The following is a 26,658-nucleotide window of genomic DNA, read 5'->3' on the forward strand; positions in this document are numbered from 1 at the left end:
TACCTCGGCCATCCCCCCCCATCCTTTCTCCAATCACCTTAAAATTATGACCCCTTCTAACAGCCATTTCTGCCCGGGGGAGAAGTCTCTGGCTATCTACTCTATCGATGCCTTTCAACACCTTGTACACCTCTATCAAGTCATCTCTCTTCCTTCTTCTCTCCAGTGTGAAATACTCGAGCTCATTCTACCTCTCTTCATAAGACACGCCCTCCAATCCAGGCAGCATCCTGGTAAATCTCCTCTGTACCCTCCCTAAAGCATCAACATCCTTCCTATAATGAGGCAACCAGAACTGAACACAATATTCCAAGTGTGGTCTAACCAGGGTTTTATAGACCCTCAGCGAACCCTTGCAGCTCCTAAACTCAATCCCCCTGTAAATGAAAGCCAAAACACCATACGCCTTCTTAGCAGCCCTATCAACTTGGGTGGCAGCTTTGAGGGATCTATGTACATGGACTCCAAGATCCTGCCGTTCCTCCACACTGCCAAGAATCCTGAGTCTAGCCCTGTATGCAGCATTCAAATTCAACCTTCCAAAATGAATCATTTCGCATTTATCCAGGTTGAACTCCATCTGCCACTTCTCAGCCCAGCTCTGCATTCTGTCAACGTCATGTTGGAGTCTGCAACAGCCATCAACACTATCTACAACACCACTAACCTTTGTGTCACAGTCATAGAGATGTACAGCATGGAAACAGACCCTTCGGTCAACCCGTCCACACCGACCAAATATCCCAAACCAATCTAGTCCCACCTGCCAGCACCCGGCCCATATCCCTCCAAACCCTTCCTATTCATACACTCCGACACTCCAGGGAAAACAGCCCCAGCCTGTTCAGCCTCTCCTTATAGCTCAAATCCTCCAACCCTGGCAACATCCTTGTAAATTTTTTCTGAACCCTTTCCCATGGCAAACTTACCAACCCCACCCTGATTATCTTCCCAGAAACTGATTTATTTAATTGGTCGTCCATTTAAGGTATGGATGAGTTTAGCCCCTGATTACCTCCTGCCATTATTTCTCATTAAGTTTCTGGATTGCTGCAGGCTTGGAGGGCTGAAGGGCCTGTTCCTCTGCTGTAATTTGCTTTACTCTTTGTTCTAATTCACAGGTCTTGGGCATCACTGGCAGGGCAAACAATTATTGCCCACTCTTAATTAACTGCCCAGAGGGCAGTTAAGAGTCAACCACATTGCTGTGGGTCTGGGGTCACAATATAGATCAGACCAGGCATGGACAACAATTTCTTTCCTTAAAGGACATCAACAATTGGCAAAGGTTTCATGGTCATCACTCGACTCTTAATTCCGAGTTTTTATTGAATTCAAATTCCACCATCTGCCATTACCTGGGTCTCCGAATTAACAGTCTAGCAATAATACCAATCATCTCTGTTCCACATCAAAACATATAGCTACCATTTCAGGATTAGCATCTCAAAGGTATTCACCATTTACAAAATCAAATAAATAGATTGGTGGGCTAATTAATGGCAAACCCACACTCGAATGTACCATAAAAAAGAAACAAAAAAAACTGCAGCAGACATTGAGCTTAAAAGCTGTACTTGGAATTTAACAGTGTCTCTGGTCTCCAAACAGTTGAAAGGTTCTGTTAAAATGGTGCATTATTGAAAGTGGAGCAGCTTTTCCCCAGAGCCTGAAACGTGACTATCGACCTCTAGGTGGCACAGGTGGAGCAGGAGTGACCTTCGCCAGAGGCTGGGGTGGGTTTCTGAAAAGTAATAATTACAATAATACTGACAATAGTCATGTTGTCACACTCTGCCCAGCAACAATAGTGTCCTTCCTGTTCAAAGATTCCCCACCACCCTCCGTTGTCACTCAGCTACACTGGCTCTCCATCCTATTGTACCTCCGTGCTTCTCATTAGTTTTTTTATTCAATTATATCACCGGCAAGGCCAGCACTTACTACCCATCCCTTTTGTCAGGGTCATTTCAGAGGGCAATTGGGTCTGGAATCACAGGTAGGCCAGACCAGGTAAGGACTACAAATTTTCTTCCCCGAAGGGTAATTTTTATAACAATGTCAGCTTTTAGTTGCAGTTATTTTCTCCCCCAAGTTTCACCATCTGTCCACGATGGGATCTGGGCCTACATCTCAGGTTATGTAGTCTGGGTTAATAATCCAGTAATATTATCACTACACCACACCATCACCCCTTCCTGGCCTTTCCAGTTGTGCAATGGGGACTTGCGGGCCCAGTGAGAGCTCGGGAGCCCTCAGGCTTCGGAAGAACTGCAAAGAGATGGTTGGGAATTGAAGGGCACAACATTACTGTTTTCACAGGCTGTTAAAGGTGACGTACCTGGCGGGTATGCGGGGTGGGATTCGAGGAGGTGGTAAACTGGGTGGGCGGTGTCGGCTCAAAGGCCTGCTCACAGGCCCACAGTCCACTGCCTCATTGTCCTGAAAGACATGGAAATGGGAGAAGACAGAAAGAAGAATACCAGGTCACAATTTACATTGAGAACAGGTGAAACCAGGTGTGTTACATTATGAACATTTTCAGCCTAACTTCGGAACACGTTAGGATTCTCCCAGTCCCCTAGATTGTGGAAGTTCCATTCCAGCACATTTGCACACCCTTAGCCTCCTTGTGTGACTGAACTTTTAGAAAATTCAATCATGGGATGTGGCGGTCACTGGCTGGGCAGCATTTAAGCAATTCAAGAAGGCAGCTCCCTACCACTTCCAAAATGGCATCTAGAGATGGGCAATAAATGCTGGCCCAGCCATTGACGCCCACAAGTGAATATAAAAATAATCAGACTGAGAGGCTTGCTAAGCTATTTCCGACAGAAGTTAAGAATCAACCATGCTGCAGTGGGTATAGAGTCATACATAGGCCAGACCAGGAAAGGATGCAGATTTTCCCTTCCCTAAAGCACACTGGTAACCTAGTTGGGTTTTTACAAGAATTAAAATCATGTTTCCGCTGATGGGTGAGTGCCGAACCAGAGGACGCAGCTTAAAAATACATGGTAGACCATTTAGGACAGAGATGAGGAGAAAAGTCTTCACCCAGAGAATGGTGGCTGTGTGGAATGCTCTGCCCCAGAAGGCAGGGGAGGCCCAGTCTCTGGATTCATTTAAGAAAGAGTTGGATAGAGCTCTCAAGGATTGTGGAATCAAGGGTTATGGAGATAAGGCAGGAACAGGATACTGATTAAAGATGATCAGCCATGATCATATTGAATGGTGGTGCAGGCTCGAAGGGCAGAATGGCCTACTCCTGCACCTATTGTCTATTGTCTAAATGTGGTCACCAATTGACTTTTTAATTCCAGACCTTTTAAAATGAAAATTTTACCATGAGCCATGGTGGGATTTGAACCCAGAGCATTAGTCTGGTGCTCTGGATTATTCGTTTGATGTACTTCACCACCACATCCCCACATTGACTTACCTCATTATCCCCCTCTGCTCCACTGCTTAAACTCAGAATGCTCCGTGTACTTGACCGACTGCTGAGGCTACCTGAGGAGACAGAAGACAGATTTGTTTAGGGACAGAAACAGCTTCTGAATGCAGGTTTAGTTAAAACAAAACCAACGATACATCAAGTCCCAACTCTGTCAAAGCACCTTCCGGAGTGAACAATGGGCTGTGACAACTGCTGGTAATTGCAACTATGAATTTATATCAGTAAAGTGAAGGGAGAAGATTGGTTTCTGCATGTTCTACAGAGTTGAAAGAACTTCACCCTCTATATCGGATCATTGTACATTAGAATCCTGGAAAGGAGGACTGATTTTTGACAAGTTGCCTTTTTTGATCAAGTCTGATCAGTGGAAGAGGTTAGAAACTCAAATCAGGATATTCCCAAAGGACAGAGCATTACAGAAAAACATGGATGGAGAGGTAACCTAATTGGTTCTTGCTCTTTTCTGGCCTGCTCAAGTTGTTGTTGGTTGTGCCCTTTTTTAGATCCTTCGCGATATGTTGCCTTCCTGTTTTTAACTTCTGTCTGCACTGTCCGCTATGACTTTTGTTCAGTTTTCATTCCCTGTTTATAAAGCAGGTGGTGATAAAATAATACTTCAGTCTGCAAGATTCTCTCTCTCTCTGTGTAAGAAGGGAGTTTGGGTATAAATTTGTAAAGGGGAGAGAAATAGCCAGGCTGGGGAGCAAGAGCAGGCATTGGGATTAATTGGATCTACATTTGAAAGAGCTTCCCACTGTGTTTTGTGATTCGATGGTTAAAATAAAGTAGCAACTAAGAACAAGGAAAAGAAAATGAAAGAGGGTGTATAAGAAGAGCTGGCACAACGCATGATGGGCTAAATCATTTCTTGTGTTGTGACCCTCTGTCATGAGCTTAACATTTATTTCTGGAAGGATGATCATATGAATTTGCAGCCATTAATAAATTAGTATTTAATTTATTTAAATAACAAATACTAAATAAATACTTAATTCTTTATGTTATGAATACATTAACAAAGTGGGCCAGTCAGTCCCTCAAACCTGTACTGACATTCAATAAGATTATAATGGATCTGAATACTCCATGTTTTTTGGAAGTCTCTCGACCCCATAGGGCAATGAAAGCTCAATCATTGAGCAGGTACAAGGCAGAAATCGATGAGTTTCTGGAGACTAACAGCAGTTGGAGCAAATGAGATGATCCTGTCATGATCTGGAATGGAAGGGCTGGCTCAATGGGCTGAATGGCCTATGTTTGATCCTGTGTTCCTAGCCACCAATAACCTTTAACCCTCTTGCTTATCCAGATTTCATCTACCACTGTCTTAAAACTATGTGATCAAATCTGACATATGTTATGCCACAAATGTGGACATACTTGCTGTGCTAGATGTGCTTCCTGTTTTCCACATCCCCCGCTGTATCCCTTCTCGTGATGTGCAAGGCGGAATGAATCTGCAATTCTCTTCATAAACTCCATACTCTGCATTCTCTGGAATTTGGTCATTTGATCGAGCAGGAAGTGTGATCTCCAACTCTGAGCAGCAATTACAACAGGTACATTTTAAAACACTGATATCATGGTGATCCTCTGTGGCATTGCTCCTGAATAAAGACACTTTATTTAATAATAAAATCAAGCAGATATTGACTAAGTAAATATTAAGCCTTCACTGGCAGATACAGGAAAATGTGTCCTTGATGTTTTACAGTTATAAATATCTGTCCATATGGGATTACACATTTAAATAGGCAAGTCACCCATCATTGAGAGTTAAAGAAATAGGAAATTGGTGTGCCTGATGTTTTGTAATAGACCAAAAACCAGGAATATTCTTTGATGGAAATGTGAAACTGATTTTCCTGTTTTTAATGAAGATTTTCTTGCAATGTTGCTTTCAGGCATTTATCGTGCAGCTCTAGTTGCCCTTGAGAAGGTGATGGTGAGCTGTCTTCTTGAACTGCTTCAGTCCACATACTGTAGGTAGACCCACAATGCCTTGAGGGAGGGAATTCCAGGAGTTTAACCCAGCGACAATGGCGATATATATTTCCAAGTCAGGATGGTGAGTGGCTTGGTGAAGAACTTGCAGGTGGTGGTGGTTTTCCCATGCGTCTGCTGTCCTTGTCCTTCAAGATGGCAGCAGTCGCGGTTTTGTAAGGTGCTTTCACAGGTGTCTTGGTGAATTTCTGGAGTGCATCTTGTAGATGGTACACACTGCTGCTGCTGAGCATCGGTGGTGGGGGTGAATGGATATGTGTGAATGTGATGCCCAATCAAGCTAGCTGCTTTATCCTGGCTGGTGCAAAGCTTCTTGAGTGTTGCTGGATTTGCGATTTACAGTAGGATCCCATGGATTTGGAACAGAAGAAAATCTGCCCTTCCTGAGCTGCTCTGTCATTTAATAAGAGAATTCCACAAATCAGGATTCTCTGAAAGACTTCCTCCACATTTCAGCCTTATTTCTGAACTGTGTCCTTCAGCTCTAGTCTTCCACAGGAGAGGAATATCAGCATCCACCCTATCAAATCCCCCCTTTTGTTTCAAAAAGACCACCTCTCATCCTTCAAAACAGTGGAGCAGAGATTCACTAGACTGATCCTAGAGATGTGCTTAGGAGAGATTGAGGAAAATCAGCCCATATCTTTGGGAATTATGAAAATGAGAGGAGAGCAGCACCAGCATATAAGATGACAACCTGGAGAAGCTCTTGTGGTCATCAGCTACAAAACAAGATGACTTGCATGTCAAACCTTTCAAAACATATAAAATTCTTAAAGGCCTTGTATAAAGTTGATTCTGGGAGGAGAGTCTCAGAATAGGCGGTTAGCCGTTTCGGGCTGAGATGAGGGGCAAGTTCCTTTATTCAAAGAGTTAAGGATCTTTGGAATTATCCAAGCCAGAGAGAGGTAGATGCTCAATAATAGTATATTCAGGATAGAAGTTAATTGTGTTTGGATACTAAGGCAATTAAAAAATATGAGAACATATAACCTTAATACAAGAGAATATGTTATATCTGTAATATATGGGGAGGTGGAGTTGACAAAGAAGATTAGCCTTCTTTGTACTGAATGCTGGAATAGGCTGAAGAGAATGCATGGTTTACTCCAATTTCTATTGAAGTTCTTATGAGCTGTAGCCTCCTTCTTGTACTTTCAATTTTGTGTGGCAGCTCATGGCATCCATCATTCATCATTCATTAAACGTTCATTAGACGTTTAGGTTTCACTTGTTTTTAGTCTGCATGTTTGTTGGCAATGTGATTTGATAGCAGCCCAGTAAGAACAACAGGACATTCGGACCTTGGTGAAGAATTGGATGAATACCTAACTATGTGGATTTTACAAATTGAGAAATGAGCAGCAGAAGGATTGAGGAGGGTACACAGAGGTGGTGAACTACCTATTTAAATCGGGTGTAGCAAGAAAATTAAAATGTGGTAAAGAAAGAGGGGATTAGGAAAAAGAACAAAAAGGAGTGTGAACAAACACTTTTGAATTTTTCAATTTTCAAATCTTCAAAACCAATTCATAGGATGAAGGAATGAAAGGCCACATTAAGAATCGTCACTTCAGAGGCCGATAGGCAGTCAATTATCACACCATTAAAAGGGTACTTTAGCTGTTAGTTTCTACATTTCACTTGCTGTGGTGTGTTTATCATAATATTAATGCACAAATGCAGTAATTTCATGACACTCAAGGGGCTTGCAAAGCAAATAGTGAACTGGGTAATTTCAGTCAGAAACCTGTGGCTATTGATGTTTTACAAGGTTCTTGCTGCCACTGCTGCATCACTCAGACGGTGAGAATGATTGTGTGTGGCTCATAGCCTTTTCTTTTATTGGATTAAATTAGATTCCCTACAGTGTGGGAACAGGCCCTTCGGCCCAATCAGTCCACACCGACCCTTCGAAGAGTAACCCATCCAGACCCATTTCCCTCTGACTAATGCATCTAGCACCATGGACAATTTAGCATGACCAATTCACCTGACCTGCACATCTTTGAGACTGTGGGAGGAAACCGGAGCGCCCGGGGTAAACCCACGCAGGCACGGGGAGAATGTGCAAACTCCACACAGCCCAAGGCTAGAATCGAACCTGGGACCCTGGTGCTGTGAGCCACTGAGCCACCGAACCACCCTTAAACCTTGTTTTTAAACAACATGTTGAAACATGAACAAGTTTCCCTTAGCCACCGCACATTGGTGACGTTTTGTTCCCCAGTCACAAAGCACAGGATACAATCTGGTATAGGAGACACCTCATCCTATCATGATCAAATTCAAAACTCCAACATGGGCGTGTTTTTAAACAAGGTTTAAGCTGTACCTGTTATAAAACAGCTCAGAGAAATAACATAGTAGATTTGCTTTGTTGTCTGAGACAATTGTTCAATAAGCTGTAAAAAAGATACTCTAGTTGGTAGCGGGGACCTGGTCTCAACAAAAGCATGTTTTAGGTTGATGATGCGAAACTAGGTTCCATGTCTAATTGCGAGATAAAATTGGATGTGTCTGTGTAGTCAAAGATGACAAAATGTTTCTGGTTACAGAGCTCATAATGCCCATGTTGGAGGTCTGAATTTGATCATGATAGGATGAGGTGTCTCCTACACCAGATTATATCTTGTGCTTTGTGACTGGAGAACAAAACTTCCCCACTGTGCCGTGGCTAAGGGAAACCTATTCATGTTTCAACATGTTGTTTCGAAACCTAGTAAAATTCTTTCAATAACAAATAGTGTCCTCTCCCGTCCCCCATGCTCCAGCAGTACAACGGCCGATCTCTTTGTTTTATTAAGAGTCTTGTGTCCAACACATCATGTGTGCTGTTACACTTTTCTGATTAACATAATTATCTGGCACTTTTCAAGTGCTTTGTCATTCACTGCATCTTCCTTTACAATATAAACCAGAATTAACTACAATGTTCAAGAACTCTGTAAACCATCAAACACCCCCCAACCCTTTTGCCTGAGGCAATGTTTGGAAAATGCATTTGCTTTTAGTGTTGTGGCTGTCTTGCTATAGTCATGTGGTCTCCGTTGTAAAAGGGATTTTGTGAGCAGTCAGTGGCAGTCAGTCATTCAACACATCACTGTAACATCACAGATGTACACATTCTTTCATTCATTGTCCTTTCATACCTCAACAGCATTGTTTCTGACCCTCTGTTCTGTTCCAAGGATTCCTCCTTTCATTTTCCTAACTAATCGAGGTCTGACCATGTTCTATCCACATCGACTGAGAGGATTTAATATCTCTCTGACCTCAAGCAATGAGGTGACCAGCCAGTACACATTGACAGTAAAACTGGCCATTTCAGACCCGAGTAGCTCGCATTCCCATCTCAGAGATGGCAAGGAGCGAGTTCAAGTAGGAGAAAGTGAGGACTGCAGATGCTGGAGTACCAGAGTTGAAAAATGTAGTGCTGGAAAAACACAGCAGGCCAGGCAGCATTCTCCTGCTCCTTGGATGCTGCCTGGCCTGCTGTGTTTTTCCAGCACCACATTTTTCAACTCAGGGAGCGAGTTTAAACCTATTTCAAGAGATTAAGCCTATACAGGGGACTGGATATACCAAGGGGTGCTAACTTGCTAGAGGAGCTGTGTTTTGACTGAGATATTAATCCTAAACTCCATGTGCCTGCTCTGGAGCTGGGACCTTTCCCAGTGACTTCACAGCATTCTTCCTTCAACTGATAGCACCAGAAACATGTTAAAAAGCATTTGCAGGTTAACCAGCCATTGACTTTATTATGGTGTGTTGCATCTTGTTCCATGTAAAATTATTGCTATGCTTTTCAACGTAGCAAGCCCCTGTTGCAATGTGTGAAGAACCTGAAGATGTTTTGGGGAGATGTGATAAACTGCTGTACAATCAATCCTTAGAAGGTATTTCTCTCAAATTATTAAATAGAAACACCAAGCAATCTCCAATGACAGAGTTAACAGATGTTCTAAATAAAGCTATCGGTCATAGATACAACTGGAGAGCTTGCGGAGCAATGGTAATGTTCTAACCTCTGAGCCAGGAGACTGGGGGTTCAAAGCCCACCTAATCCAAAAATGAGTAACAATATCTCTCGATTAGAATTAGAAAATAGAATTTGACACATCAACCAGCTCTCTGAAAGCAGCAGCTCCTGAATTCCAAATCCTTTTCCTCTCCCCAGACTCTTTCATTCTTTTAAAAAAATTTATCAACTCACTGTTTAAAAGTATTATTCATTCTGATTCCACGATTGTTTCCAGTCAGTTTTAAAAATTCTCCCATGGGATATGGGCACCAGTGATAAGGTTGTGCTGGTTCACTGTCCCTAATTGCCCTTGGATTGAGTGTGTACCAAGGCCATTTCAGAGGGCAGTTTAGAGTAACCCACATTACTGTGGTCTGGACTCACATGAAGGCCAGACCAAGTAAAGATGCCAGATTTCCTTCTGAAAGGGCATTAGGAAACCAGGTGGGATTTTCCGACCATCAGTGATAGTTTCATGGTTGCCATTACTGATACTGGGTTTCAATCTGAGATTTTAATTAAATGAGTTTCAGTGCCACCAGCTGCCAGGGCTGTGGGGGAGTTTTGAACTTGTGTCCCCAGAGCATTAACCTATCCTCTAGGTTACTCATCTAATCATTTTATTGCTATACCACTTTTAACTGACAGTCTATAATTCTCCCAGCATCTCCCTCCATTTTCTGGCAATGCTCTTAAATTTAAGCCCACCTGCCTCTATTACCAGCCCTCTGACTAATGGAAATTGGCCTCTGCATATAGAATCATAGAATCCCTAAAGTGCAGATAAAGGCCATTCAGCCCACCAACCCTCTGAAGGGGACCCCAACCAGACAAACATGCCCATATCCATTCCCCGAAACCCTGCATTTCCCATGGCTAATCCACCTAGCCTGCACATCCCTGGACACCACAGTCAATTTAGCACAGCCAATCCACCTAACTTGCACATTTCTGAACTGTGCAAGGAAATCCATGCAGACACACGGGGAGAGAGTGTGCAAACTCCACATTATCACCCAAGGTTAGAATCAAACCCAGGTCCCTGATGCTTCAAGGCAGCAGTGCTAACCACTGAGACACGATGGTGCTCCATTTCTTTCTCACAAATTCACAAAGTCTCATGGTTCAGAATATGTGAGAACATTGGCTAGACTACTTTACTCTCACACCCAGTGCCCAAGATTTGAGAGTCCCTCGTCTTTGGGATCATCGCTGTGAAAAGACAAGAGGGGATCTGACAGAAGCCATTGTAAAAATTATTGAGCCGTATAAAATTCTAAGAGGGCTGGATAGACTGGATGCAGTGTGGCTGTTTCCCCGGGGTGCGGAGTCTACCACCAGTCTATCTAAGGCACAGGGTAATCCCATTTCAGATTGAGATAAGGAAATATTTCTTCACTCAGAGGGTGGTCACTGAGTATATTCAAGAAATAGAATTTTATTTGGTTATTAAAGGCATCAAGAGGTAGGGGAAAATATTTGGGATTATTGTATTGATCATATTAAATGGCAGAGAGGGTTGGAGTGATGCATGGCCTATCCCTGCTCCTAGTTTCTACCTTTCTGTATTTTTCTACATTTCTCTCAATTGTGGTTACAATCTCAAGCATCTGATTTATCCCACCTCTCTAGCTAGGAAATACAGCCAGGCTTACTGACCTCAGACGAAACTCAGTATTTCAATGCTGTGGACGGGTGGGACTGAGAGTTCTATCATGATGAATACCCAGCCGTTCTCTGCATTTCCAGCCTGTGCTTTATTGTATGAGGGAGAGGAACATTTACTTTAAATGGTTTGAAGATTCTCACATTAATCGACAGGAATGGCTGGGACTCACCTTGATGCTTGCTGGATTTCCCTTTGATGTTCTGTCTCCGTGTGATACTGTCCCGCAGTTTCTTCAGGTTTTCCTGACAAATAAAAAACATTATATTTCTCTGGCTCTGTCATCTGGTGACCCTTCAGAGAACAAGCAATGAAAGACAGAAGTCTGTGTTTAAGTGGAGATAGTGGGATGGTATTTATTATCAGCAATATGATGAGTGGTCAGACACAACTGTTATACCTTCCACAACATTTCTGTTTTTGCCTTTTTTTTTTCTTGTATTCAGTGATGGGATGATTATTGCCCAACCCTGAATGCCTCTTGTGAAGGTAATGTAGAACCATCTTTTGTCAAACAACATTAGGGGCGGCACGGTGGCTAACATTGCTGCCTCACAGCACCAGGGACCCGGGTTCAATTCCCGCCTTGGGCAACTGCCTGTGTGGAGTTTGCACATTTTCCCTGTGTCTGTTGTGGGTTTGCTCCAGTTTCCTCCCACAGTGGGAGAAAGTGAGGTCTTATGCCCCAAACGTCGATTCTCCGGTTCCTCGGATGCTGCCTAGCCTGCTGTGTTTTTCCAGCACCACATTTTTCAACTCTTCCTCCCACAGTCCAAAGATTTGCAGTTTAGGTGAATTGGCCATCCTAAATTGCCCATAGTGTTAGGTGGATTAGTCAGGGGTAAATATAGGGGGGGGTTGGTTTCTCTTTGGAGGGTCGGTGTGGACTTGTTGGGCCGAAGGGCCTGTTTCCACACTGTAGGTAATCTAAAATCTAAATACCTAAAGATCATCAATCTGTAATACACACAATTGTAGCTTGTGAGATCATTTCACATGACATTTATGAGTCAACCACATTGCTGTGGGCCTGGAGTCCCATGCAGAAATGACTGGGTAAGGATGGTAGATTTTCTTCCCAAAAGGGCATGAGTGTGAACTAGATGGATTTTTAAGACTATCATATGTACATATTGACTGTGGTGTTTAGGAACGTGTAACGACACTGGCAAAGAAATTGGCTATGAAAGGGCTCTGTAATACCCTGAGGATGTGCAAGACACTATTACAATACAAGTCTGTTTACTCTGAGTCAATCCAATAGACTTTCATTATAAATTCAACTAGCACTTGGCTACCCAGGATTCAAAGCCCATTTGCCATGGCTGGGCCAGGCTAGTCTTCATGAGGCTGATATGGACTGGTTGGAGCTAGGCCAGGGTGAGGCAGCCAGGCTGGGCATGTGAAACGTGGATAGGTTCAGTTGGTCAGAAGAACATTACATATTAAGCATGTTGTTGAGAGAAATCATTTTAGAGATCCAAGTTATGTAAAAGATTATAATTGGTGTTCAATCCACAAGCATGATTCTGAGTTTCTTGTAACCTATCATTTTAATTCTCTGTCAATTTTTCACATTGATCTTATTGTTCCTGCCCTCCTGCAATGTTCAAATAAATCTCAATAGAAGCTGGAAGAGCACTTTACAGCTCTCTGGACTCAAGCGTATTCCCCATTTGTTTCCTTTTCCTTTGAATGTTTTGGTTCCAATCATTTTCCTATGTTTGCTTTTTGGATGACAGATCTTCCTCTGTCTGCCAGCTGCATCTCCTCTGCACATCTAATTTGTTACTTTACTTCAGTCCTTTGTATTCTCCCATGTCACCCACCCTATCGCAGACTGCTTTGTTGCTCATTTGGGGTCTAACTTTGTTTAATCTCCCAATGTAATGCTGCTGGGATCCACGGAACTTTCTTCAAAGTCTCCTTAGTTAAAGCTCAATCTATACAGTCATTCTCTTTACACGAGGTTTGACTTTCTGTTTCATTCTCCACTAATCATGTGACTGTTACAATTATTATTGTCATCATGTAGCTTTCCAATGTCCGCCCTGTTACTCCACAGAGTTTTGCACTTTCATTCTGTTCCCCATTCTCCACCTCTCATCTGCTTTAAACCTATTACATTTCTAACTATTCTCAGCTCTGATAATGACCATCAATTTGAACCATTAACTATTTCTCTCATCACAGGAACTCTCTGACCTCCTGACACTTGCAGTACTTTTTGACTGATTTTGGATGTCAACATCCTCAGCATTTTCCTTTGTACTTCATGACAGAGATTCACCTTGATGGCATGGTTACCTTTGCTCCTGAAAGTAGGTGAATGTAATGTTTTATTCCTGTTTGTAAAACAATACATCTCAAAAATTAATGAACACATTTACCAGAGGAAGTGGTGGAGGCTGGTACAATTGCAACATTTAAGAGGCATTTGGATGGGTATATGAATAGAAAGGGTTTGGAAGGAGATGGGCCGGGGGCTGGCAGGTGGGACTAGATTGGGTTGGGATATCTGGTCGGCGTGGACGGGTTGGACCGAAGAATCTGTGACTATGACTCTATGACATTTCAATGTGCTATACAGCTAGGACGTGGTTAGAATTTGGAGAAGGTACACTCTGGATTATGGAATATTGTTAAAGGATTTATGACTCTTTTTTTAGAATATTCTGAGTTGTTTAGTTGAGAACATTGACTGTTTTAGAATATAATGGATTGCCTCAGCTACGGTAGTGGAATGTTGTCGTAGCTGCCAAACTTTGAGCAGAGTTTTCCAAACAGGTTAATGTGTAATGGATTGGTCTGAAGTCTACTCAGAGAGATGAAAGCTTGTTATATAATTATTACTTTTCTTGGTTTTAATAGGCACAGACCAGTATCCCATTGGGAAAAAAAAATCATGAAAGAGCTGTGTAATCATAAGAATATTGAGGACAGCAGGGTGGCTCAGTGATCAGCACTGCTACCTTACAGCGCGATAGATCCGAGTTCGACTCCACCCTCAGGTGACTGTGCGGAGTTTGCACATTCTTTCCATGACTCCCTGAGTTTCCTCTGGGTATTCCGGTTTAATCCCACAGTCCAAAGATGTGCAGGTTAGATGGCTTGGCCATGGGAAATTGCCCATAGTTTCCAGGGATGTTCAGGCTCGGTGGATTATCCACGGGAAATGGAGGGTTACATGGATAGAGTGGGAGAGTTGGGTCTGGCAGGATGGATGGTGTGGACTCGATTAGCCAAATGATCTGACTCCACACTGTAGGGATTCTGCGATGGTGGAGGCATGCACTCAACTGTGGATTTGTCTGCGTTATTTCACGAGAAGAACAAAATAAATGAATAGTTGTCCAGAAATACTTTGCCTCTCTGTTTGGCTTGCTGGATCTGGTGAAATCAAATAGAGAAAGATAAATAGTGCAGGACATAGGGTAAATTTGGTCAATTCACGTTTCACCAGAGGAAGAAACTTCACAGGACTGATCTTCATATAGGGATTGATGAGATAGGTCAGGTGGGTTGTAAACAATCTGGGCAGTAATAGGCCGAGGAATTGTTCTGCAATCAAACCTTTCATTTCCTCGGACTGAGGTATTTGATTGCAGTTCGAGTGAATGAATGCAAGGGAGGAATGTAAGTGATTAGCCCTGACCTCGGCATCAAGTACAATCTGACAGTTGTACTGGGGGAGGAGTGTTTGAACAGAGAGCGAGATACCTGCTGGAACCGGAATGACTCAGATCTGCGTTTCTGGTTCAGTTGCCACTCCTTAAACTGCAAGAGAGCCTCATCCACATTGATCATGCCTAACTTTACTTGTTCCTGCAAGGTGATGAGCTGGCGCTGCCCAGGCGTCTTCATCCCCGCAAATGGGTCATAGTCGCTGGATGGAGCTCGAGACAGTGGCTGCTTGGTGCGTGGCGGAATTGCTGGAAAACAAATACCATCTGACTTCAATAAATACAAAGTTATACGTCATCTGATCTCCCCTATGGTGCACTCGCCCGCACCACTGTTCCCATTCTCACAACCTCATCACTACTTGACGCTGCCAATGATCAATGCCACAACGGAGCCTTCCCACTATCTGCTGAGTTGTAAACTAACCATCCTGTTGCTCCTGAAAATGCCAGTGGAGACCCAATGATTCCCTGGGGTTGGAGGTTTGAACCCCAATTCTCATCTGAACATTCCATTTTCTCCCCAGTTACTGAGAACAAGGAGTGAATTGCAGGAGAGGGGAGCATTGATCTCCCATTTCAACAACGCTGGTTTGGTTATGGCTTGAGGTTTGCGCCACGCTCCTTTGGATGATGGGTATGAGGATTCTGAGTTCTCATTAACCCTTTCTTCAGTGAGCCCTTCCCTCAGAGCCACACCACTGGGTGAGGTTGTCAAGAGGCTAGTGAGACCGTCCAAGACCTGCAAATAAATCCATTCTCAGTGGGACCATTGGAGGAAGGGTAACCCTCTGGAGTTCACCAGGGAAGAGGTGTTTGCTGCTGTCCCCTCATAGCTACAGCCCGCACATCTGTAAGACCCTAGTAACAGACCTAACCACTCCCCTCCCCCAAGCCTGGAGATATCATGGTGCCCAGGAAGAACCTCCAGGCTGGGGAATTCAGAACAGTGAGGTGCAGCATCAGGAGAAGGGGACACTCATCTTGGACTGAGATGAGGAGAAACTTTTTCACTGAGAGGGTAGGGAACCTGTGGAATCCATCCCCCACCCCCACCCGGGGATGGTGGATCATTGATTATATGTAACATTAGGATAGACACAGCTTGATCTCTCCAGGAATCAGGAATATGGGAATGGATGGGAAAGTGGAGTTTAAGCCCACAATCAGCCATACTGAATGCCAGAATAGGCTTGTCAGTCCTGCTCCTATTTCTTATGTTCTTATTTTGATTTCTCTGCCGAAAATGGGTGACCAGCTGATCAGCAAATCATTGGGCCTGTGAAGAATCATAGAATCCTTACAGTGTGGAAACAGGCTATTTGGCCCAACAAGTCCACACTGACCCCCTGAAGAGTTTCCCACCCAGACCTATTCCCCTACCCTGTTACTTTATACTTACCCCTGATTAACGCACCTTAGTCTACACATTCCTGAACACTATGGGCAATTTAGCATGGCCAATTCACCGAATGCGTACATCTTTAGACTGTGGGAGGAAACCGGAGCATCCAGAGGAAACCCATCGACACGGAGAGAAAGTGCAAACTCTACACAAACAGTGGTCCGAGGTTGGAATCGAACCCGGGTCTGCGACTGTGAGGCTGCAGCGCTAACCAAAGATTCTGGATTTCTCTAATTGTCGCCTGCTTTCACTCAAGATTCAAAACTCTGGTTGGACTTTACTCCAGAAAGTGTCCATCGTCCTCCCTCTCACTCCACTTCCCGCCCCCACCCCCCCACAAACTCTCACCATTGGCCACCTGACTAACACATCCATCCTGGTGGAGTCCTGTCTTTCCAGGGATAACCAGAAAACAAACAAGTTCATTAGAATCCACTGCATCATGACTGTCATTCAAACACCCTTTCTAATCCCATCTCACATCTTAACAAGTCAATAACAAATAATTTTTCAAAGAAAATGACAAAGATGATGCACAACTTGATTGGTGTCCCTAAGATTTTTCGCTTTGTTTGCCCGAAGCTCCTTTGGATGATGGACATGAGGACTCCGAGTTCACATTCACCCCTGTGGAGATTAGTTTATAAAAATCCAGAAAACTCCAGGTCAATCTTGAGGTATTGGTAACCAGTAAGAAGCGAACATGGCCCTGGACTTCTCAGAATCTCCCATTGTTGCTCCATAAACTGCATTTATTTAAATGCAAGAGGCCTAACAGGGAAGGCAGATAAATTAAGGGCTTTGTGTGAGGGAAATCATGTCTCATAAAATTGATTGAGTTTTTTTGAAGAAGTAATGAAGAAGATTTGATGAGGGCAGAGCAGTGGACGTGATTAATATGGACTTCAGTAAGGCGTTTGACAAGGTTCCTCATGGTAGACTGGTTAGCAAAGTTAGATCTCATGGAATACAGGGAGAACTGGCCATTTGGATACAGAACTGACTCAAAGGTAGAAGACAGAGGGTGATGGTGGAGGGTTGCTTTTCAGACTGGAGACCTGTGACCAGTGGTGTGCCACAAGATCAATGCTGGGTCCACTGCTTTTCATCATTTATATAAATGATTTGGATGTGAGGTATAGGAGGTTTGTAAGTTTGCAGATGACACAAAAATTGGAGGTGTAGTGAACAGCAAAGAAGGTTACCTCAGATTACAATGGGATCTTGATCAGATGGACTAATGGGCTGAGGAGTGGTAGATGAAGTTGGAGACCTTGGAGTGGAATCCTTGAAAGTGGAATCTCAAGTAGATAGGATAGTAAAGAAGGTGTTTGGTATGCTCTCCTTTATTGGTCAGAGCATTGAGTTGGGAGGTCACTTTGTGTCTGTACAGGACATTGGTTAGACCACTTTTTGAATATTGTGTACAATTCTGGTCTCCCTCCTATTGGAAGGATGTTGTGAAACTTGAAAGATTTACAAGGATGTTTACATGGTTGGAGGATTTGAGCTATAGAGAGAAGCTGAATAGGCTGAGGCTGTTTTCCCTGGAGTGTTGAAGGCTGAGGGGTGACCTAATAGAGGTTTATAAAATCATGAGTCTCATGGATAGGATAAATAGACAAGTCTTTCCCTGGGGTGGAGGAGTCCAGAAATACAGGGCATATGTTTAGGGTGAGAGGGGAAACATTTAAAAGGGACCTAAGGGGCAACATTTTCACACAGAGAATGGAGTGTGTCTGGAATGAGCTGCCAGAAGAAATAGTGGAGGCTGGTACAATTACAACATTTAAAAGGCTTCTGGATGGGTATATGAATAGGAAAGGTTTAAAAGGATATGGGCCAATTGCTGGCAAATAGGACTGGATGAGGTTAGGATATCTGGTTGGTTGGAAGAGTTGGACCAAAGGGTCTGTTTCTGTGCTGTACTTCTCTATGACTCAATGTCTAACAAGGCCTCAAACTGTGCATAATGTTGCCATCTCCTGCTTTCTCTCTTTTGTACAATCCAAGCATTTTAACCATAGGATTTCCATCACTAATCCTGCCTTTCTTTCTACTCTCTGCAATGTTCACTCTTCATTGAAGCTTCTCAATTAACTAAACAAAAACCCATCCGGGTGTGAGATGGGAGGAATTATTGGTTTAAATACCTGGGCCAGAGGATCCATCTGCAGTACTACGCAATGCTGTAACGTAAAGGTTCTCTGGTCTCTTCTCCTCTTTATTGCAGAACACTGAGTCAAATAGAAATACAGACATCAATATTCTTTTCAAATGTGCAGCTCTTCCTTGTGCTACTCTTGAATGAGCAAATTGAAGAGTTTATGACTGTGATCCAGTGCAGGACTATCTTCCACCTTCACTGGCAGCAGGCTTTTTAATCAAGCAGGCTACCTTGTCCTGGATGGTGTCAAGCTTATTGAGTGTTGTTGGAGCTGCCCATCAAGTCACACTCCTGACTTGTGCCTTCTAGATAGTGCACAGGCTTTGGGGAGTCAGGAGGTGAGTTACTTGCTGCAGTATTCCTAGTATTTGACCCACTCTTGTCACTATATTTGTACGGTGAGTCTAGTTCAATGTCTAGTCAATGGTAACCTTCTGGTTATTAACACCATTGCCAACCTCAACTTTGTCCCAACATCTCTGATGTTGTTTACTCTTTGTGCATAATTGTTATACAAATGTTACACAAATGCTCCATTAAACAAGTGTGTGTTGGTTACTATTTCATGTCAAGTGAAACGGCAACAAGTTTCCAGTTAAACAGTGAGACGTCTGTACAAATGTACGAACATTTAATGTGTTTGTGACTTGTTAGCTAATGACATCCGTAGTAAATACACTGCGGCCCTCACAATAGTTTCGTTTATTGACATAAAGTCTGTTTCAAGTGATCATGTATGTCTTTAGTTTATTTTCAGGTTTCTGTGTGCAAACTACTTGAAGTTAAACATTGATAGTTGCAGCCTCTAACAGTCGGCAGGTCTTGGGTGGGATACCCAGTCCCCTCACGGGATGGTGCAGCCAATCCTACCAACATTTTAGCTTTAGAAGAGTGGGGATGGGAGGGGTTGCCGAGAACTCGGATCTTTGTATAATTCAGTCTTGAGAGTGACTGGAGCACAGAAGGTCCCTTCAAGTCCATGCTGGATCTCTATCCAATCTGTCACATGCCATTGTCAGCCCTATTTTTCCAGTCCAGCCCTGTACCCCTACTTTAGATTTTATATTCTATTGTCATGTGTACTCACATACAAGGGTACAGTGAAAAGTGTATAATGTTAGGTACAAAAGTGCCTCAGTATGAAAAATGTAGGTACAAAGTAGTAATAGAAACAAAGGTAAAATTTAAGCTTTACCTTCATAGAATAAGTAGAAAAATAAAGTATGCCTTAATATAAGCTAGGAAATTAGAGGAATAAAGTTAAAAGTTAAAAGATACAAGTTAAAAATACTTTAATTTTATCGATAGAGCAAATTGTGGAGAGTGCGACCTTGCCCTTGATTATATAGAAGGTCAGGCTGATAATATTAGATGAAGAGAGGTTGGATGGTGAGTTGACAGATACATAAAATACCATGAAGATCTGTTGAGCTGCAGGTAGCTCTGCATTTCACTGTGTCATACACGGATCCAAGACTCGAAGCTTATGATTGAAGTACTTTGTCTTTATGTTAGTCAGCACTGGGTGGTGTACTTGGGATTGGAGTGGGAGGGGGCATTAACTTGTTGATCAATTATGAAGTATCTGTTCCAGATAGAGCTGGGTCATTAACTAAATTTAAGACATTTAGATCAGCTAGTGAAATTGTGGGGAGAATATATGGAGTATAACTTCTCAAATATAGTGTTAGGGATAAGACTGTGCCACCGTGCCATCGTGGGCGGCACGGTGGCACAGTGGTTAGCACTGCTGCCTCACAGCGCGGGGAGAATATATGGAGTATAACTTCTCAAATATAGTGTTAGGGATAAGAACAGGACATTGGTTAGGCCACTTTTGGAATATTACATGCAATTCTGCTACAGGACTGATGTGAAACTAGAAAGGGTTCAGAAGGATGTTGCCAGGATTGGAGGGTTTGAGCTATAAAGAGAGACTGAATAGGCTGGTGCTGTTTTCCTCAGAGTGTTGAAGGTTGAGTAAAAGATTCTGAAATCATGAGGGGCATGGATAGGGTGACTTGCAAAGGTCTTTTCCCTAAGGTAGCAGAGTCCAAAACTAGGAGGCCTAGGTTTAAGGTGGGAGGGGCAAGATTTAAAAGGGACCTAAGGGGCAACATTTTCATGCAGAGGGTGGTACGTGCATGGAATGAGCTGCCAGAGGAAGTGGTGGAGGCTGGTACATATCTGGATGGATATACGAATAGGAAGGGTTTAGAGGGATATGGGCCGGGTGCTGGCAAATGGGACTAGATTAGTTTAGAATATCTGGTCAGCGTGGATGAGTTGGACTGAAGGGTCTGTTTCCATCTCTATGACTGTATGACCGGGCCATTGAGCTGCTCTGCCATTCAATTAGATCATAGCTGACCATTTCCTTCAATGCCACTATCTTGGTGCCTCTCAATGCTTTTTGTTTCCAGAAACCAATTTTCTGTCTTGAATCTTCTCAATGATTGAGCTTCCATGACTCTCCCGATGAGAGAATTCCAAAGATTCTTTACCCTCTGAGTGCAGGAATTTCCCCTTACCGCAATCTTCAATGGCCTGCTTATTTGTCCTGAGCTTACATCTCCTAGTTCTAGAGTCATCAGCTTAGGGGGAAATACCCAAAACAACAAATGCTTCGCTTGCCAATGTTGCCCACTTCCCACAAACAAATGCTATTTTTAAACAAAACTTACTCGAGTGGGTGGGAGAAGCAGATTTAATGATAACTTTCAAAAGGGAAGTGGATTAATGCTTGGAAGGAGAAATTCACAGGGCTATGTGGGAAGAGGACAGAAGTGGGACTGATCATGTAGCTCCCTCAGAGAGCTAGCACAGGAATGAATGGTCTTTGGTGCTCACTTCTCTGTCCAAATGTCTCGGTATTAAAAATGTCAACTTCTTTTGAAGTATGATGCAATAAGAAAAAAAAAAGCAACCTAAAAATAGTCACTGCTAAAATAAACCAACTTTGTTGCTGTACTGTACCCCTGGCCAAGGGTCATTGAGCTTGTTCTTGAGCACCTACACACACCCTGGTGTGGTCAAAACAAACCAAACATCTTTCGGAAACAGGAAATTGTAACGATGTGTGATATTTCACTGAAATAAACCTCTCGCTCATAAATGAAGGCGGAAGCATTACAAAAATCCCTTCAGAATGAGAAAGGGAAGTAGCTGGTCCTGTCAGGTGGTCATGTTGCCACACAGATGTTGAATGTACAATTTTCCATTCAGGTTCTTAGAAGTCAAAATATGAAGGTGGAACTGGTTTTACTGGTAGACTGGTCAGTAACTGGAAGGACATGACTTTAAAATAATTGGCAAATGAACCAGAATGACAATGAGGTTTTTACATTGCGAGTTGTGAGCTAGAATACATTTCCCATCAGGGTAGTGGAAATAGATTCATCACTAATTTTCTAAAGGAATTGGATAAATACTTAAAAGGGGAAAATCCTGCAGGGCAACAGGGAAAGAAAGGGAATTTGAATTGGAACTCTCAAGGGAGCTGGCACTTGGGTGATGGGCTGAATAGCCTCTGAGTGATAAATCTAACAAACAGTTCACCCAAAAAATCAAATAATTTAATGTGGGCATTTAGATTGCAGCAGAGTGAAGCATTGACACACATGTATGTCGACAAGTTTGGAAAGCATAAAGTGAACTCATAGCAATCAAACGCTGGGAACTTGTGAGAACATATTGGCTGTAGTAAGGACAGGTTGAATGATACCTTGTGGCACTGAATCCATTTGGCTTTGTGAATAGTGACTGTTGCTGCTGAAAAACCCTAAAAGGAGAGTGAGGAATGAACCAAAGTCAAAATGGGTCACATGGACAAAGGTTAGGGAAAAGGGGAGATTTCACTGTGATCCAGTGGAAGTCTTTTACGGCAGGAAGGCAAAGATCACTGTAAAATGGTGAGAGGTTGAAGTTGGAAGATGAAGGAATTGGAGAATAACTAAACTAAAATGATTCGGAGATGCCGGTGTTGGACTGGGGTGTACAAAGTTAAAAATCACACAACACCAGGTTATAGTCCAACAGGTTTAATTGGAAGCACTAGCTTTCGGAGCGACGCTCCTTCATCAGGTGATTCACCACAATCACCTGATGAAGGAGCGTCGCTCCGAAAGCTAGTGTGCTTCCAATTAAACCTGTTGGACTATAACCTGGTGTTGTGTGACTTTTAACTTTAAACTAAAATGGACAGTGCACATAAGGTGAGGAGGCAGTTGGTGAACATTGTGAGATTTTTGGCAGGAAAAATGGAACAATTTTACAAAGTGAGAGACTACACAATGATGAGGTAAAGGAAGATTGCGGGTCCCTTGTACATGAATCACAGAAAGTTAGCATATAGGTTTAGGAAGTGATTAACAAATGGAATATTAGCCTTTAATTTGAAGGAGATGAAGTGTTAAAGTTGGGTGCTGCAAATGTGTAGGGCATTGGTGAGACCACATCAAGAATAGTACCCACTGATTCAGACTCCTTATTAAAAGAGGGATACACGTGTATTCAAGGCAGTTCAAACAAGGTCCACTTCGAGTCATAGAGTCATAGAGATGTATAGCAAGGAAACAGACCCTTCCGTCCAGCTCGTCCAAACTGACCAGATTCCTAAATAAATCTGTTTATATCCCAAATCCCTCTAAACTCTTCCTATTTATATACCCATCCAGATGCTTGACCACTTCCTCTGGCAGCTAATTCCATACACACAGCACCCTCAGCATGAAATGTTGCCTCCCTTATCTTTCCCCTCTCACCTTAAACCTATGCCCTCTAGTTTTGGACTCTCCACCCCAAGGAAAAGACCTTGCCTATTTACCCTATTCCATGCTCCTCATGATTTTATAAACCTCTCTAAGGTCATCTCTCTGTCTCCAATGCTCCAGGGAAACAGCCACAGCCTATTTTGCCTTTCCCTGTAGCTCAAACCCTCCAACCCTGGAAACATTCTTGTGAATCTTTTCTGAAGCTTTTCAAATTTCACAACATTACTTTGCTGATTCCTAAGCTAATTGGTTTGTCTAATGAGGTAAGCTTGATTAGAGTTTAGAAGATTGAGAAGTGACCTTATTGAAAGAGAAGATTTTTGAGGACAGTTGACACGCTGGATGCTGAGAAGACACTGTTTCCTTTAGGGGGGAGTCTACAACAAAGGGCATAATTCAAGAAATAGATGAAGAAGACTTACTTTTAGCAGAGATTCATGAATCTTTGGAATTCTTGCCCCTAGAGAGCAATGGAGGGTGAGTCACTGAATATACTCAGGGCTGAGTTAGATTTTTGATTGGAAAAGGAGTCACAGATTATTGGGGAGTGGGTGGGGAGAGTCAGGAAAGTGGAACATAGCAGCAGGGATAGACCATTTGGCCCTTTGAACCCGTTTTCACCATTCAATAAGGTTGTGGATGGTCTGGTTTTGGGCTCAACACATTTTATCTGTCTGCCACATCACCCTCGACTCACTTGTTTGTCAACATTATATCTATCTTCACCTTAAATAAACTCAATAATTGAGGAAAAAGCAAGGAGCTGTGGATGCTGGAAATCTGGAAGAAAACAGAAGTTGCCAGATAAATTCAGTGGGTCAGGCAGAGACTGTGGGGAGAAAGTGGAGTTCATGCTTCCAAAACATAGACTCTGCTTTCTCTCCACGGATGCTGCCAGACCTGCTGAGTTTCTCCAGCAATTTCTAATTTGTTTCAATAACTGAGCCTCCTCCACTGATTTCTGCAGAAGAGAATTCCACACTTTAACAACTTCAGAGAGAAAATAAAATCTCATCTCTTTCTTAAAAGAGCAACATCTTTTTCTTAATATCCTTATCCTTAACATCCTAATTTAATTCACATTCTCCCAATATCGACTCTGTCTAGTCCCCTTAGGTTCTTTCAGTTTTAATGAGATCTTTCACTCTTCTGAACTCCATTGGGTGAAAGGACAACTTGCCCACCCTTACTTCACATGAAAAGGCCTTCATCCCAGGAATGAGTTGTATGAATCTTCTCTGATTTGTTTCTTAAACAAGTATATATTTTGTTTCAAATAAGGAGTCCAGAACAGTATTCCAGATATGGTCTCATAAAGGCTTGTACAGCTGCATTAAAACTTCCCATTTTTATGTTCCATTCCCCTTGCAATAAATAACATGTTCCATTCTCTACTTATATTCTGTCATTACAGTAAAATCTTCACAAAAGTGCTAGGGAAGCAGAGTCTTTTAGGAAGGTGGAATAGTAGGAAATTGGTATGAGCAAAAATATATTACTGGTGCAATTAGTGACACTGGATGTCGATAAATCCCCAGGGTCTGACCAGAATATTAAAGGAGATGCCATGCAAATAGTGGATGCATTGGCTGTCATCTTCTAATATGTTGTAGATTCTGGAGCAGTGCTGACAGATTAGGTTGTTACAGATGTAGCCCTGTTATTTAAAAAAGGTGGGCAGTAGAGAACTGGAAATTACTGACCAAAATCTGTACTAGTCTAGCCATATGTAGCTACAAGAGCAGGTCAGAGGCTTGGAATCCTGTGGTGAGTAACTCACCTCCTGATACCCCAAAGTCTACAAGGCACAAGTCAGGAGTGTGATGGAATACTCCCAACTTGCCCTGGATGGGTCTAGCTCCAACAACACTCAAGAAGCTCAATCCCATTCAGGACAAATCAGCCTATTTGATTGGCACCACATCCGCAAACATTCACTCCCTCCATTAATGATGCTCAGTAGCAGCAGTGTGCACTATTCACATGATACACTGCAGAAATTCACCAAGACTTCTTAGACAGCACCTTCCAAAACCAGGGCCATTTTCATCTAAAAGGACAAAAGGCAGCTGATACATGGGAACTCCGGTACCTGCAAGTTCCCCTCCAAGCCATTCATCATCCTGACTTGCAAATATATCACTGTCCTTTCACTGGTTCTGGGGCAAAAACTTGGAACTCTCTCCCTAATGACATTGTGGGTCTAACGTATTTCGCATGAACTGTAGCTGTTCAACGGGCAGTGCACCACCACCTTCTCAAGGACAGCTTGGGATGACAATAAATGTTACCAGAGTCAGCAACACTTACACCTCATGAATGAGTAAAAAAAGTAAGAAAAATGCTAGAATCCATCTTAAAAGATGTGATAAATACATGTATAACGATGATAACAATCTGATTAGACACAGTCAGCATTGTATTGTGAATAGGAAATCATGTCTGATGAACCTTATGAAGTTTTTAAAAAAAATATTACTCACAGAAATGATAAAAGAAGTGTTGATGGCCATAGTATACTTAGATTTTCAGAAGGCTTTAGATAAAGCTCCCTCCTGGAGGCTGATTAGAAACATTTAAAGCTCATGGAACAGGTGATGATGTGCAGAGATTGTGTAATGATTGGCTAACAGACAGAAAACAAAACCTCTGAATAAATGCGTCTTTTTCACACTGGTGAGCTGTGACTGGTGGAGCACTCTAGGATTGGAAGGGAAACTAACATTTTGTCATTGACTTAGTTTAGTTATAACCACACAATTAAAGTAAAATGTAGGATTCCATTGTTCTCGACAGTAGCCAATATAGTTTGTTTTACTTTAGCAACATGCTTAGCCTCACCTGAAGGAAATGCATTATGGGATTGTGAACAGAGTGAAGACACTAACCGAAAATAAATCAAAGAGCTGCAGATACTAGAAATCTGTAGCAAAATCAGAAATTGCTGGAGAAATTCAGCAGGTCTAGCAGCATGTGCGGATCAGAAAACAGTGTTAATATTTTGGGGGACAGTGACCCTTCTTCAGAACAGGGCTTTCAGATGGGTCACTGGACCTAGAACCTAAACTCTGCTTTTCTCTGCATAGATGCTGCCAGACCTGCCGAGTTTCTCTAGCAATTTGTTGAAGACAATACTCTAATGTATTCAAGTTACGGCTGCAAGGCCAAGGGACCCCTGCTTAGCTCATTTCCATTTCATGACTGTGAGAACATGCAATCTTCAAGGCCAAAGAAAGCAAAGTTAATATACTCCCAAACCATTCGCCCTTACTGATAAATTGTAACCATGACTGTGTTTCTCAACTGGTGAGTTCTAATTTGCTTTAGAAGTGAGACAATTCTAGGTGACCAAAGCCAATCTTTGGACTAGATGTATCCTTTGTATCAGTTACTGAACTTTGTAAAGTTTGTAACGGTATGGTTATTGAGACTACATATTGAAGAATATTTCACATCCTGCACAATTTGTTATTGTAT

At 42.6% G+C, this 26,658-nt stretch overlaps 1 protein-coding gene across 3 annotated transcripts in view; it reads right to left on the reverse strand.

Moving 5' to 3' along the window:
* Nucleotides 1–1,496: 1,496 nt before the first annotated feature.
* Nucleotides 1,497–26,658, reverse strand: part of pik3ap1 (phosphoinositide-3-kinase adaptor protein 1) — a 98,437-nt gene continuing 73,275 nt past the window's right edge. For 2 of the 3 annotated variants that reach the window (XM_043678651.1, XM_043678650.1), the window contains exons 11-17: nt 18,396–18,479; nt 14,875–15,086; nt 11,327–11,399; nt 4,841–4,999; nt 3,443–3,513; nt 2,342–2,442; nt 1,497–1,744 (exon numbers count right to left, since the gene is read on the reverse strand). In XM_043678651.1, the coding sequence (XP_043534586.1) occupies nt 1,681–1,744; nt 2,342–2,442; nt 3,443–3,513; nt 4,841–4,999; nt 11,327–11,399; nt 14,875–15,086; nt 18,396–18,479 (764 nt within the window). In that variant the 3' untranslated portion in view covers nt 1,497–1,680. The remainder of the gene's footprint in view (nt 1,745–2,341; nt 2,443–3,442; nt 3,514–4,840; nt 5,000–11,326; nt 11,400–14,874; nt 15,087–18,395; nt 18,480–26,658) is intronic. The other variant, XM_043678652.1, reaches the window with a different exon arrangement.

The sequence above is a fragment of the Chiloscyllium plagiosum genome, chromosome 38, assembly GCF_004010195.1.
Source record: "Chiloscyllium plagiosum isolate BGI_BamShark_2017 chromosome 38, ASM401019v2, whole genome shotgun sequence".
NCBI classification, from domain to species: domain Eukaryota; kingdom Metazoa; phylum Chordata; class Chondrichthyes; order Orectolobiformes; family Hemiscylliidae; genus Chiloscyllium; species Chiloscyllium plagiosum.